This window comes from Mytilus galloprovincialis, chromosome 8 (assembly GCF_965363235.1).
Source record: "Mytilus galloprovincialis chromosome 8, xbMytGall1.hap1.1, whole genome shotgun sequence".
Taxonomy (NCBI): Eukaryota; Metazoa; Mollusca; class Bivalvia; order Mytilida; family Mytilidae; genus Mytilus; species Mytilus galloprovincialis.
Window position 1 is genome coordinate 35053928 of NC_134845.1, and position 15041 is coordinate 35068968.

A 15041-nucleotide genomic window follows, 5' to 3' on the forward strand; every position below is an offset into this window, starting at 1 on the left:
TACACATGTAAAGTATAAAGTATGAAATCATAACGGTTCTCTAGATATGGAGCGGACACAAAGTGTTAAGGACGGACGGACGGATGGACGGACGGACAGACTGATCACTATAGGGCGACCCACCTTTTGCGGGGCCCTAATTATAAATGAATCAGCTATAAAAACAAATTAGGTAACTACGCATAACACGACATTTCTCAATCCAAAGAGTTAATAGGGAAATACACTACAGAGAATCCTACTAACCTCAGAAAGTTATTTTTGATGAAATAATCATTTATTAATGTCCCACAGCAATTTCAAATATCACTTAACTTTTGTTCTATAAATGGGCAAATTTGGATATTTTGATATAGGATTCAGTTGTTGATGATGTCACTTATGCTGAGCCCAAATAATCATGACGTCTGTGAAGGGTGTATCAAATTATCGTAGGACGGAGTTAACCTTACTGTCATACATTATTTGCAGTCCAAAGTTGTCTTAGAAAAAAACCCACAGTGGTGAAATTATAAATGAATCAGATATTAAGCAAACATTTAAGTGAAATTTTATGTGGAGAAAACCCCAAGCAGGGTTCGACTGACAATAATCAGAAATCAAACTTTGAATTTCTTAAAGTATTATCTATATGCAGCTATTCCTGAAATTTAATGTATGAAAACATATTTTTTTCCCTTCCATAACTTAATCTGTGAATTTACAGCACATGACGTTGTTTTTTTACAAGGTTGACTATAAATCTATTATCTCAAACAAACCTGTCTGTCTGTCCTTTTCTATGCAGTAACAGACATCATAAAATTCTGTAAACGTATTAGATGTTTCATACAAGTATTCACACAAGGTGTGTAACATCAGATCATCTAAACACTTCAGTATTATTTCTGGGAAACGGAGAAGACATTTAGCAAGTTTCCATTCCTTTTCATGGTCTAGTTGTATCTTGTCTTTTATTGCAGCTTCTTTTAACTTTTGTTGACTGACATTGGCATTTCTGGCAATTGACCTTGAAATAAATGTAAAATGTTTTTTAGAAAAAGCTGTAGTTTTCAATAATAATGTGGATTCTTCTTTTTGGTGACAGTGCTGCTTCTGTTGTATGAAGAGGAGGACCTATATTACATATACATGTAAAAATATTTGGTTCACAATTCAAATTTGATTTAAAAGAATAGCACAAAATAGCAAAAAAAAATAAATGAAATAAATAATGGTTTATGTTTCTTATCTTTCAAAGTAACACTACTTGTACAGAAGCACACAACATGAACAACACATTTACAACTAAAAAGTTAAAAATAATGGGAAAGGTGTAAACTATACGATTTGAGTGAAAGGTAAGCAACTCTCAGATATACTTGTATATCATTTATCAAAGAAGTGAAGAACTATAGGACATAAATGGAAATCCTAGTTTACAGTCATAATGGTGTGGATTATTATTTGTTGAATACCAATACTTGTGGGTTTTGTGGGTACAGGTCAAATGTTCAACAAATAACATATTTTCGATAGGCTTTGTATACTTAGATTTGCAAAAAAATCAAATATCCACAAAAATGCAAAGTTTCCAGCAATATCGACAATTGATACCCACGAAAATAAATGAATCCACAGTAGTATATAAAGGTCACCCATAGGACTGGACTAGACTGACCATAAGAAAGGTGACCTTCTGATTGAGGTTCAAAATTCATAGGTTTACCTATGGTATAGACTTTCCTTATTGTTATAGGTGGTACAGTGACCTAGAGGTGTTAGTTTATTTGTCATTAATGTTCTATTGGAGAGTTGTCTCATTGCATTGGAAATCATACCACATATTCTTTTTATATCTACAGGGGGATAAGAAGAGAGTGCCCTTAAAAAACATGTTTTTGTTTAATAGAGGTGACCTTTATAGTAAGTTTGGATGATTATTAAATAGCCCAAGGTTTCCTTCCTTATTATGGGGAACTGACAAAATTTACTGAAAGATATTTCCATAGTAATGTACATATAACTTACTACATCATTTGTACATCACTGCAGTATCTCAGAAAAAGTTCCAACTTCAGTTTCAAGATGATAGAAAATTAAGTCAATTTTCATGGTCACTTAGATCATACTCAGTAAGATTATCCCAAACAACCTTTTTTTCTATAACTTCCTTATCAATATCTCTACATATATTGTAAATTCAGAAATTATTCATTGCATTTATTATTGCCATTTTTTCATTTTTAGATGTGATTTGAATTTTCGCGATAATGAGGAAAATCCTATTTAATTCAATTAAAAAAAAATTAAAATGCGAGTTTAAATTATTGCGATAAATAACCATGTCACAATTTTAGGAATAATAAAACCATGCCAATAATTTCTGAATTTACAGTAAATAAAAGTTATGAGATCCACTTAAAAAGTGTTTATCTTTCAGTGTTCATATTTGTCTTTTTTAAGTTTTTAATGGTTTTGGCTTTTATGTTCCCACTTTTTACTATTATTTTTTTATAAATTAATTGCAAAATTAGTTCTTTGAATAAAAGACCAATATTCCATTATCTAATTTCTCATTTGTTCAGAGTACTAGTCATAATACATTTGTACATTCATTTTGTGATCAAAAGAAAACTTGTATAAATCACTGTCAACTTGGGGAAAAATTATTGCTTTCAACTGAAACATATATAGAATTTTCATAGATTTTGACTTTTAATGCCAAAGTAATGGGAAATTCACTTCCTACTTTCATGTTATTTTAGCAGGGAAAAGATAAAATATTATTCAAGGCATAAGCCATAACAAGGGAATATATCAATATCCTTTAAACTGAATGATAATAACGTCTTGTCCCGATTGAAAATTAACCAGTTTGGGAGACATATTTGGACTTACATCTAAACTCTCCTTCAGGCAGTGTAAAACAGTGACCCCCAGGGATAAAGTGATCCTCTTGAATCCCTTTTAATTATAACCAGACAGTTTCCTACCTAGATAAGACATAATGGATACTTTAAGCTTGATGCATGACATTTGCTGCTTGTAGAGTCAAATTCCATAAAAGACAATTCCAGATAGTTTATGTACATCAAAAATTAAAATGACATTTACAGGGTTATGATTTTAGGGTAGTGGGTCAATACAGAGCTTTCTGTACAAGTGGACATAAAATTGAGAATGGAAATGGGGAATGTGCCAAAGAGACAACAACCTGACCATAGAGCAGACAACAGCAGAAGGTCACCAACAGGTCTTCAATGCAACGAGAAATTCCCGCACCCAGAGGCATCCTTCAGCTGGCCCCTAAACAAATATATACTAGTTCAGTGATAATGAACGCCATACTGAATTCCAAATTGTACACAAGAAACTAAAAGTTAAAATAATACAAGACTAACAAAGGCCAGAGGATCCTGACAGGCGCAAAAGTAAATGACAAAAATATCAAACTCCGAGGAAAAGTCTAAACGGAAAGTCAAAGCAAATTCAAAAGTTCAAACACATCAAATGAAAAGATAAATACTTATTACTAAAATAAATAGATGACCTTTTGCTTTAGATTATTTATATACACTGTGACCTCAATTTTCTTGGGAAATAGATTAATGATGGGGATAGATCAAAGAAATATAAGCAATATCTTCCTAATAAATAGTAATTTGTGAAAACTTCTCAGTAATCAACAATCTACAATGTTGAAATACTACTAAACTCAAATACTAATAAAAGCTTTAAAAGACAGCAGTGATTTAACATAAAATGTGAATCAGTTCAAAAGAAAATTATTTGATGAGAAAAAAGAGAGAAATATTTTTATTATTTTGTGTGTTTTTTTCCCATACAGGTGGTGCAAAATCACTTGGTTTTTCAGAGATAATACAGGAAAAACACATTGCTTTGTCAGCAGAAAACTAGAATTTCCTGTCTACCAACCCACAATCATCTGAATGGAATAACCCTCACACTTGTTTATTAATATTAGTAAATTTATGAAAAAAATCTATCCCCAAGTTTTTCAATTGTTGATAACTGTTGTGCAATGTATTTTTTCAGTTTCAATCTGCTTACAGGATACAACTACCTTTGTTTTCAAACTTTATTATACATTATTTCAAGGGAAAAAACATTTGAAATTGTAGATAAATATTATACTAGGAAGATAACATCATTAGAAAATACTAGACAATATCTTCATAATAAATCCTCTCACCTTATTCTAACATAAGCATAAAGTAAATATGCAGCTGTGTTCCCTCGGTCATCCAACATCTGTAAACGAAAAAAAAAAATCATAACAATTTTTTTGTTTACTCTTTGCTCACAGATGACGGCCATTACATTTATGCTTTACACACAAATAAGGGCCAAAACAGTCTTTAACCCATGGTAGGCAAAACATCACTTTTATATAAATTTTCCTCAAAATGCAATTACTTTGGATTAATAAAGTAGTAGGGGCAATAAAGCCCATATTTGGCCCAAAAAGTTATCATACATATTTTTAAATTATTGTACAATGTCTAAGGTACAAGGTATTCAGAAAAACTAAATAATTTTGGACATTGAACAAGTTACCATGGCAACAGATAATGACTAAATTTGCATATTTTGTAAAATTTCTTGATTTTCTTTGTTTTTAATCAAATTTTTAAGTATATTTTAGACTGAAAAAGTATGTACGCACCCAAGAAACAACTTTATATTTAGTGAGATTTTGTCAATAGTTATAATAAAGCTTCTGTTCAATTATTTTGTTGTTTCTTGGCTGCGCACGATGTTTCCACAACAGAATTAAAGATAGAAAACTGCATAAATTCTGTATTTGTCATCATTTTTGTGAAAACAGTACATATAATGACGTAATTGTAACATCACATAAAAATCTTAATCTTTTTCATTGATATTTCTTGACCCTATGCATTTTTAAACATTATGTGACAATTTGAGAAAGTTATCAAACATTTTATTTTCTTGGGCCAAAACCAGGCCTCAATGCTCTGCTCGAGGGATTATATTGGTTGAGAGTTGATACGGTGTGTGATATTGAAAAAGCTTTATCATATACACTTCACTATATATTTTAAGAAGATATTTTTCGTGTGACAAAGTTTTATAGGATTAATAACACCTGTGCAACCATGACAGATATTTATGACATTTGTGTTCAGTGGTTGTTGTTTGTTGATGTGGTTTATTAGGGTTTCTTCTTTTTTAAAAAGGTTGGACAGCAGGTTTTACTGTTTGAATTGTTTTACACTAGTTATTTTTGGACCCTTCATAGCTTGCTGTTAAGTGTGAGCCAAGGCTCCATATTGAAAACCCTACTTTGACCTATAATGGTTTACTTTTTACAAATGGTGACTTGGATGGAGGATTGTCTCATTGGCACTCATACCACATCTTTTTATATCTAGATCCAGTGATACATACTTTGTCAAATGAAAATACATAGTCATTAGTTCGACTGTGTGATAGATCAGCGTATTTAATGCAGCCATAAGCAACATTCTCCTTTGCTGCTTTAAACTGTTCTTTGGTTAACTCCTACAAAAGATAAATTAACAGTACAGAACAAACAAGTATATCCAGAGCTTCTAAATTTTGAATACTGAAGAAACATTGATTTTCGTGGGGTTAAAATCTCGTGGTTTTGTCTCTACATAAGATTTCATGGGAATTTAATTTCCTGCTTTCCCTTAAATGGAAGTGATATTTTATGTAGGTTAAATTTTCATGGGTTTTTAAATTTCGTGGATATATTCTTTCTTAGAAATAAACTAAATTAAATCCTTCACGAAAATTTCTGCTTTTACAGTATGTATTTAAGGCGTTTATACATATCATAATGACAAACCTTTTTGACAATCTTGAAGATAAGACATCATAAAATACCTAACCTTATAAATAAACAGAGTTCAAAAAAAGTAGTGGTGGTCAGAATATTGACCACCACAATTTGAGAAGGAAACACACAATTTTGGTATTTTGCAATAGAATTAATAGTGAGGAGCAGATTTTCTTTGGACAAATGTATGTCTTGACAAGAAAAATGCTTATATATTAGTGTGTCAAGCTGCCCTTTACAACAAATTACAGCCCATTTCATTGAGTGTGTAGTTATTTTTAAGTGGAAATCAAAATGACAATCAATCAAGGTGCCACCCACTTTTCAGACCTGACTTAAACTTTTTATCCTTAATAATCTTTTATGTTTTCCCCAGTATTGAAAACCATCTAATAACCAATTAATCATCTAGAAACAAGTTACCATTCTGTGCTATTTCCTTTCAATAACTGCAAAACACGTAAATATTTAATCTGTTTACAGTGAAAATAGTAACTCCTTTGTCATGTCGATGTGACATGATCAATGCATTAAGCCTTAGTACGTAGCTTAGTTGCACTTTCAGAATTATAAATCAGGAGCCTGTAATTCAGTGGTTGTCGTTTGTTTATGTGTTACATATTTTTTTTCGTTCAATTTAAAAAAAAAATAAGGCCGTTAGTTTTTTCGTTTGAATTGTTTAACATTGTCTTATCCGGACCTTTTATATATAGCTGACTATGTGGTTTGGGCTTTGCTCATTGTTGAAGGCCGTACTGTGACCTATAGTTGTTAATATCTGTGTCATTTTGGTCTCTTGTGGACAGTTGTATCATTGGCAATCATACCACATCTTCTTTCTTATAAATTAAAGTTATCTAGTGTGACATTGTATTCATATTTTGTACTCTAAATTTATCTCTCCTGTATTATAAACTATGGACACAGAGATGTGTCTCACCTGTGTCATTTTGATGATAAAAAGTAAAGGTAGAAATTAAAATAACAATACTTTGAAATATAAAAGTATGCAAAATATTCAAAGTCCATTGAAGCATGAATGAAGATACAGAATCAAATAATTTGTGCGGAAATAAGAGAAGGCCAATGATTATACAACTGGATACCAAATATCATTGGCTTATCATAAGTTGTTCCCCTTGAACTGAACTTATCACTAACTATAACATGTAAACTATACTAAAATTTAGAGGTCAATATAGACCATGATGGTGAGAGCATAGCCAAATAATCTCTGTGAAAATGGGATACTCTAATGCTTAAACAACTGCATACCATGTATCAATGATTTCCCTTAAACTGACCTAATCAGAAACCTCACATGTTTAATAAGTCAGTAGACCATGACTTATTAGAGGGTTGCAATAACTGCCAAATACTGCATATCAATTCATTGCCAGTAAGACAAAACAAAAATAAATTGAAAAAGTATTGAATATTCCCTTATCACAAAGATTTAAAAAGGCTGCCATCTTACCACAATATTGTCCAATGGGAGAGGTATTGAACTTCAAGAAAGTTTAATACTATCTTTTTGAGCCAACTAAGGAAAAAATTTCCAGATTGAAAAAAAAAAAAAAACAGACTTCAGATAGAGTCCAACTTAAGGCTTTTTTTAAAAACTTTATACAGCAATAGCAGCAGCAAATGCCAATATTGTCTTATTGGCATTCATACCACATCTTCTTATATCTATTCAAGTCTTAGGTTTGACCCAGCTTGAGATCAAACACTCCAGCACTTGTCAAACATTCTACCAAGAGACAACAAATGTGGTGTCAAATATTCAAACAATTTACATAAATATAGAATTGGTGCTACTTTTCAATAATAATTCTGTGGTTAGCTTGTCGCTATTAGGTCTTCTGTTATTGAAAATCAATTTTAAAGTCAAACTCCCATTGTTTTATTATTGTATTGACATGTGAAATTTGAACTATGTATGCTAATAATGTCACAAAAAATTTAACATGACATTTTATACATGTTCTATCAAACATACAGATACCATTAATATCATATCTTTGATCAAACATTACTTCACTTTTGTTCTGAGTGAAAAATGTGTAATATCAATAGTTAATATTTAATTTTGAATTCGACTTGTGTTCTGATTGGTTGAAATTTTTTTGTATATCAGCTTATGGAAATAATTGTATCATGTGACCGTGATATCATCAATGTTTTTTCCTGTTTTACTCAATAAAAATGGAAATATTCAATTATAAGATATGACTGTTATATCTTTCCTATTTATTTGCGATATGTCTCAAAAATGTGGTGCATTTTTAAAGAACCATCTATGCAGGTTATCCAGTCGCAGTGACCAGTGTGCAACCCATTTTTTTATGTTATTTCTTCATAGACATAAACATATTAATTATACTTTTAAGGACTAAACTACTGGGATAAATTTTATATATATATCTTCATTTGGTATGATCACTTTTGGTTTTTGATTGGGTGTATGTTGCTCAATCTTGCATTTTCTATATTTTGTTTTGTTTCTGTTCTCTTGTTTGTCTTCATTGTTTTTAGTTTTTTGCCACAGGATTGTCAGCTTATTTTTTAGATTATGAATTAGAATATCCTTTTGGTATCACTCTTCTGGAGTCTTTTTTTCTACATCTTTTTAGATTTTTTTTAAAAATATATAAACATTTTCACCTTGTCTCTTCCTTTCTCTATCAATTTTTGTTCTGCCCTTTTCAGACCTTCATCCAATAAATCGACCAATCGGACTGTTTCTCCAGATCTTGTCTTTAATTTCTTTCTGAAAGTATAAACAATATATCTCAACATCTTGTAAGTCCTTATATATTAATATCTTTTACATTCCTGTGTATAAGATTTTTGAATGGCATTGTTTTTTTTTTTTTATTTTCTTACAATAATTATTTGATTGATGTCCTGAAATTATATACACAATATTAGCTCATGCATCATCTGGATTAAAAAGACAGCATTAACTGGATGCTTTATACCATTAACAATTCCATTTGGTATAAAGGACAACTCAGAGCTGCATGTTTGTGTAAAAAAACCATTGGCTTTGTTAAGAACCAGTACTTATTAAAATAAGATTGTATAGTTGTGGAAAAATTCAATGAATTCAATCCATCTTTACAGAGCCTTCTTTTGATTATTTCATACTAGAAATCAACAAGAAAATAACAGAAGAATCATGGATAGAAACACAGCTTATACTGTCAAAGGCTTATCTTATTATATATATCATAATCAGCTACAATTTTCAACTGATGCAAATCCAGAATAAAACCATATTTAGACAAGAAAGTCAACAATAAATATATAGAGTTACATGTTATTTGCAAATATGCATTTCTTTGCAATTCAAAATAATAATTGCATGCCTTTGAATCAATTTGAACTTTTAGAAAGAACTGAAATAAAAGACAACAGAAATGCATGAAAGTCATAGAAATTATGAAAGTTAAACTCATTTTTGGGGCCCTTTATTAAGCCAAGACTCTGTGTTGAAGACACTGTACTTTGACCTATAATAATTCACTTTTACAAATTGTGACTTGGATGGACAGTTGTCTCATTTGCACTGACATACCACATCTTCTTATATCAATTACAATAAATTCCTTTAAATTCCTTTATTATTAATTAGTACTATTTATAAAAATTGGGTCAGAATTGAAGCCTGACAATAATTTATAAGAAACATTAAACACTTTGAAATTTCTATTACAATGACATAAAAATTGTAGCAAATGATAAAACAGTCTTTAGCTCTGTCAACTAAAATTGTCACAGCAGAAAAATATAAAGCAATACACTTCTGTTTTCTGTAACTTGACATGATTTGGATCTTGAAATAGTTTGCAATATTATTATGTTTTCAGTAACACAGAAAACAGCTCTGACATGGATTTTTACTCTGTCTATTAAGCTGCATGCATAGAATACATAAACAATCAGATTTATGGCATTCTGTTTGTCATATAATTCATGGACAGATTTTATCTGATGGGGTTTTGTAATCTTTAAATACTCACAACCAATATATAAATAAAATAACCACTTTTCTGTGCATTAAAATACATTACTTAAGCATTTAGCATTAACAGACTGTCTGAACTTTCCATATGTTGTTAAGTAAAACATATCCATTAATGCTAATACTATATTTTCTGACTAATGGTGTCACTAGATTGGAAACAATGTCTATATAACATTATCCATCTTTATAAGACAGAGTTTTCACAATAAGATACTATAGTGAGACAAAATTTCAGTTTTCTGCATTATAAAATTTAAAATGGAAATGGGGAATACGCCAAAGAGACAACAACCCCACCAAAAGGCAGAAAACAGCCAAAGGCCACCAATGGGTCTTCAATGATAGGGAGAAAATCCAGCACCAAGAGGTGGGTCTTGAGCTCTTCCTTCATTCCAAACTCAAACATAATATTTGATGATGCATACATCATGTGAAATTTGGACTTATATTCTTGAAGTTTCATGAAATCTTTAAAAGATCACTTTCAAAATTCATATTTTTTTTCCTACAGTTTTTTTGGCCTCCAACTTACAGTCAGTTTTTCATTATAAGTTTCAATCTTTCAGCTTCATACATTCATCAAAAGTACAAAACTACTTTACCATTTATCAATGACAAAAATGGACAAATCTCATAAAAAAGTTGATCGTCTTTACAATGCAATTGTCAGTAAGATCATGGCTGATATCAAAGCGATTCCAGAATAAATGACACTTCAAGAGAAATGTCCAGCTTAGACATGATTTATGCATAAACAAAAACTGATATTTGCATTTTGATTGATAAACATTATCAGAAGTACTTCAGGGGAATATTAAGTAGAGCAATATGACTACTATATAAACACATTTCCATCCCTGCATATAAAAATAACACTTCTATTTTCAGTTTACATCTCTAGCTCTCTCTATATTCTGGAAGCTCTTGGCCTTGACAATTGTGAACAGCTTTCAACTTCCTTACTGTTGTGATGCTATAAAAAATTTAATTTACTATTTATGTTCTACTCTTCGCAAATATCTGAGCGAAACTTACAAAATTTTCTGAGTTTCTAATTGATTATAGGATTTGATGATGATTGCTTTAAAATCCCAAAAGGAGTAGGGATCATGCAGTAACATTATTGTCCTATTTCAAAGAAGAAAAAATCTTATTTATTGTTTTTTTTTTTACCTCACATCTAAATTTAAAGCTCTGAAAATTTAAAATAAACCTAAAAGAGGATCAGTAAAAAGTTCAGTATAGATAGTAATGATGAGGTCATATAAATCTCCATGAAAATGTATTAGGTTCAAAATCTCAATACCACTGCATACCAAATATTATAGACTTAACCATTAATGGTGACATCTTAAACGGACCTTAAATCACAAACTGAGTTGTAAACTATTCATAAATTTCAGTCTATAGACATGACTGAGGAGGCTGGGCCAAACAATCTCATTGGAACTGCACAAAACAAGAATGTGTCCTCAGTACACGAATGCCCCACTCGCACTATAATTTTCTATGTTCAGTGGACCGTGAAATTGGGGTAAACCCTCTAATTTGGCATTAAAATTAAAAAGATCATATCATAGGGAACATGTATACTAAGTTTGAAGTCGATTGGACTTCAACTTCATCAAAAACTACCTTGACCAAAAACTTTAACCTGAAGCGGGACAGACGGACGAACGAACGAACGGACGGACGAACGGACGGACGCACAGACCAGAAAACATAATGCCCCTCTACTATCGTAGGTGGGGCATAAAAAATATCATTGATTTCATCAGGTTCTATGGTAAGGCCGGAAAACAAATATATGTTGACAGAACTAATGCACTGTTAATGCTGTTTAAGTTTACTTTTCTAAATATTAAAATAAGAGGATGTGGTATTATTGGGAATGACACAGAATTTCCACCAAAGAACAAAAGAAATGCCAACCATCAGCATGTGTTTGTGGCAGTAATATTTGTTTTTTGAGATAAACTTCTTTAAAAGAGCTTAATACCAATTTTATTCGAAATGAATTACACTATTTCTCCATTTAAAAAATATCTTGTCAAAAGTGCACTTGAAGAAAACATAAGAGGCCAGAACAATGTAAATATTATAGCATTTATTTTACACAAAGTTTTTCTTACAACATCTACTTGTTTAAACTACCATATAATACACTGATTTTAACATTTTAGAAGTATTTGAGTCACAATCTGTATTATCTACAAGTCTACATTATAGCACTAAGTAGAAGAATAAAGCGTGTTCTCAGTAATGACAGAAAGTTTTTGTATTTAACGCTGTAACAGACATATATGTTAGATGTGTCAATCAGATATGCCAGAAAGTATCAGGGATTTGTTTGCTAAAACATCTATCTTGAAATATATGGAAGAACATCAATCGATATATTTAACTAGTATATAAGTACAAATATGTCATATATAAGTCCTCTTCAAAATCAACATGGTAAACTGAAGATGCTGCACAATTCGTAAATGATCATAAATATTTTATTTCTGTAAGTCTTTTTAACAACAACCAGTTATTATCTTATAACAAGAGGCTGTCAGAGAGGCAGCAAACTGGATTGGGTTTGTTTGTTTGTCCGTCTGTCTTCAACATGTGGGACATTAACTCAAAAATACTTCAACTAATTTGCATACAACTTTGATGAATTGTTTATATCTCTCGAGGTGTCTCAGCTCCCTTTTGTTTTTATTATAAATTTAAGATTTTATGTTTCCTAGTTATGGTACACAATTTTTCAATCTTTCAAAAGCCGTAACTCAATTTTTATTCTTTCAAGAATAAATCCAGATTGGTGAATGTAAAAATCATGAATATCAAACTTGACCACCATTTTGTCGTCAGTAACAACATTTAATAAGCATTGGTTGAACAGTTCATGAGTAAATGCATAGACAGGACTGGAAACACCTTTTTTTTTTTTTAAATATTTCAAGAACTGTAAATCCTTAACAGTAAAAGTCAAAATTGTCATTATTGAACTTGACCTCCATTTTGTCATCAGCAACACCATATTTTAATTTGAAAAGCTTTGGCTGAACGGCTCATGAGTAAATGCATGACACGACTGGCAACACCATATTTCAATCTTTCAAGAACCAAACTCCTGAATGGTAAAAGTCAAAATTGTCATTATTGAACTTGACCTCCATTTTGTTGTCGGTAACAACATAATAAAAGCTTTGGTAGAACGGTTCATATATAGTAAATACACAGACAAAATTTGGATGCCACCCTCCCAGCCCCCTGCTATTCAGAATGACCGCCTGCCTGCCGTACATCCCCAAATAAATAACCGACATTTTTGTGGAAAATCCAGTTAATAAAATGTATCTTCATAAGAAATTAAAAGTCAACAGATTAAAATTTTAATTATCAAAATTCAACAACAATTGGTGGTAATAGGTAAAACTAAACCCCTGATTAGAGTTGGAGCTACAGAAAAGTGGTGGTACATGTAATAGGTAAAATTATATCCTGATTAAAAGTGAGCTACAGATGATATTCTAAACTTTTGTAATTATGGTGAACAGTAAGAATTTTATTATAGATTTCTCATATAGCGTATGTCTTTATATCTCCTAAAGAAATAAATAATTCAAGTGTCCATCTTTAATATATATGGCTTTATGACTTTCATGGTCTTCTTTACAAAGAGAAAATTACCACTGGTCAGATTTCTCAGGATTAAACCGTCTCTATTCTACAATAATGAGTTTCTCCGTTGACAGCCGTAAATATAAAGATTATCCTTACAGCCACATATAACCACAAAGAACCTTATAGAAATCCTATTAAAAGTGTGATACGGTTATTTTCTATGTAATAATGTCTAATTGTTGTTCCAAAGATCCTCAGGAAATTATCTTTCTGCAAGACATTGAGTGAATCTCTTTGGTAAATCAATGTCTTCCAAGGTCAAAAACACAGTTTCCGACATTGCAGTATTTTCAATTTATCTCGCTGGAAAGTGCAGTAATAAGTGATATTAACAAGAAGTATTCTGACAGTTTTATTTTCATTGTCAAATTTTTATCTGTCAAGTTCACTAGCTTTAAGTGAAATTGGTCAACTAAGACAGTTAAAATAGGTTTAAAAACTTGATTAAGTAATTTCATCTAAATCTTCACATAGAAATATTCATTATAACATTCTGTCATAGGTGCATTGTATGCATGTCTGAGTTCCACTGAACAAATGCAATAACAAAGAACACCAAACAAAGTCTATTACCTAAGATCAATATAATCCTGAAAAAAAAAACATATTTCCCTCAGATCTGTTTATAGTATTTAAACTTGAAGAACTTGTTCAATATCAACATTTTCAATATTCAACATTTTTTATTATAATGATAAAACATCGTCAATAGGTTTCAAATAACAACGTGTAACGTACATTAAGAATTAAACAAATTGCCACTACTGGAGCTCAAAGGTTTAAACTTATATTCACTTACAAAAGCAATTTAGTTCAGTCAAAGTGTATCTAAGTTTTTCAAAGTCAATTAAACTATATTTTATCTTAATTTACCAAAACAAAAGACAATTATTGTTATATTCTGTATTCAGAGAAAACAATTATCTAGTAACAACTAAATATCAAAATCAATTGTGCGTCAAACCATTTTTCCTTTACTAACATGTAAGTGCACACGACATGATTAAACCCAGTGCATATCGATTACTAAGCCTTTTTTCTTTACATTGCACCTAATGATGCTTATCATTTAGCGTATAAATATAATGTCAGCCTTTTCTTAAAAAGAGAGAAAAAAAAGGGGGGTGGGTGGATTTCTGAATAATTTATAAACAGACATTTACTCCTTTTAAATGTAAAAATTACAAACAATAGTTCACTTAGTCTTATGAAAAATATTTATAATATGTCTGTAACAGTGGATGCTGGACATTGTCCATCATCTGTCTAGACCATCACTGTCAAAATGTCAAAGAATATCAAAGAGATGTCCATCTGACATCACTAATTAATTAGCCTCCATTTATATCATGTAGTGAGGGCTCTTTATAATATGTCCTTGTGTCAGTACCCTATAGTGTCTAGTGATGCACAAGGCTGCTTTGATGCCATTATGTGTCCAGTAATGGACAAGACTTATTTGATTTTAAAATGTATACAGTGACAACCAGACTTATTTGA

The 15041-nt window shown here is 30.9% G+C and overlaps 1 protein-coding gene across 1 annotated transcript in view; it reads right to left on the reverse strand.

Annotated features, from left to right (window-relative positions):
• LOC143085658 (arginine--tRNA ligase, cytoplasmic-like) overlaps positions 1-15041 on the reverse strand; it is a 120364-nt gene that overhangs the window by 13100 nt on the left and 92223 nt on the right. The window contains exons 11-14 of the mRNA XM_076262142.1: positions 8498-8603; positions 5416-5529; positions 4196-4254; positions 762-1009 (exon numbers count right to left, since the gene is read on the reverse strand). Coding sequence (XP_076118257.1) covers positions 762-1009; positions 4196-4254; positions 5416-5529; positions 8498-8603 — 527 coding nt within the window. The remainder of the gene's footprint in view (positions 1-761; positions 1010-4195; positions 4255-5415; positions 5530-8497; positions 8604-15041) is intronic.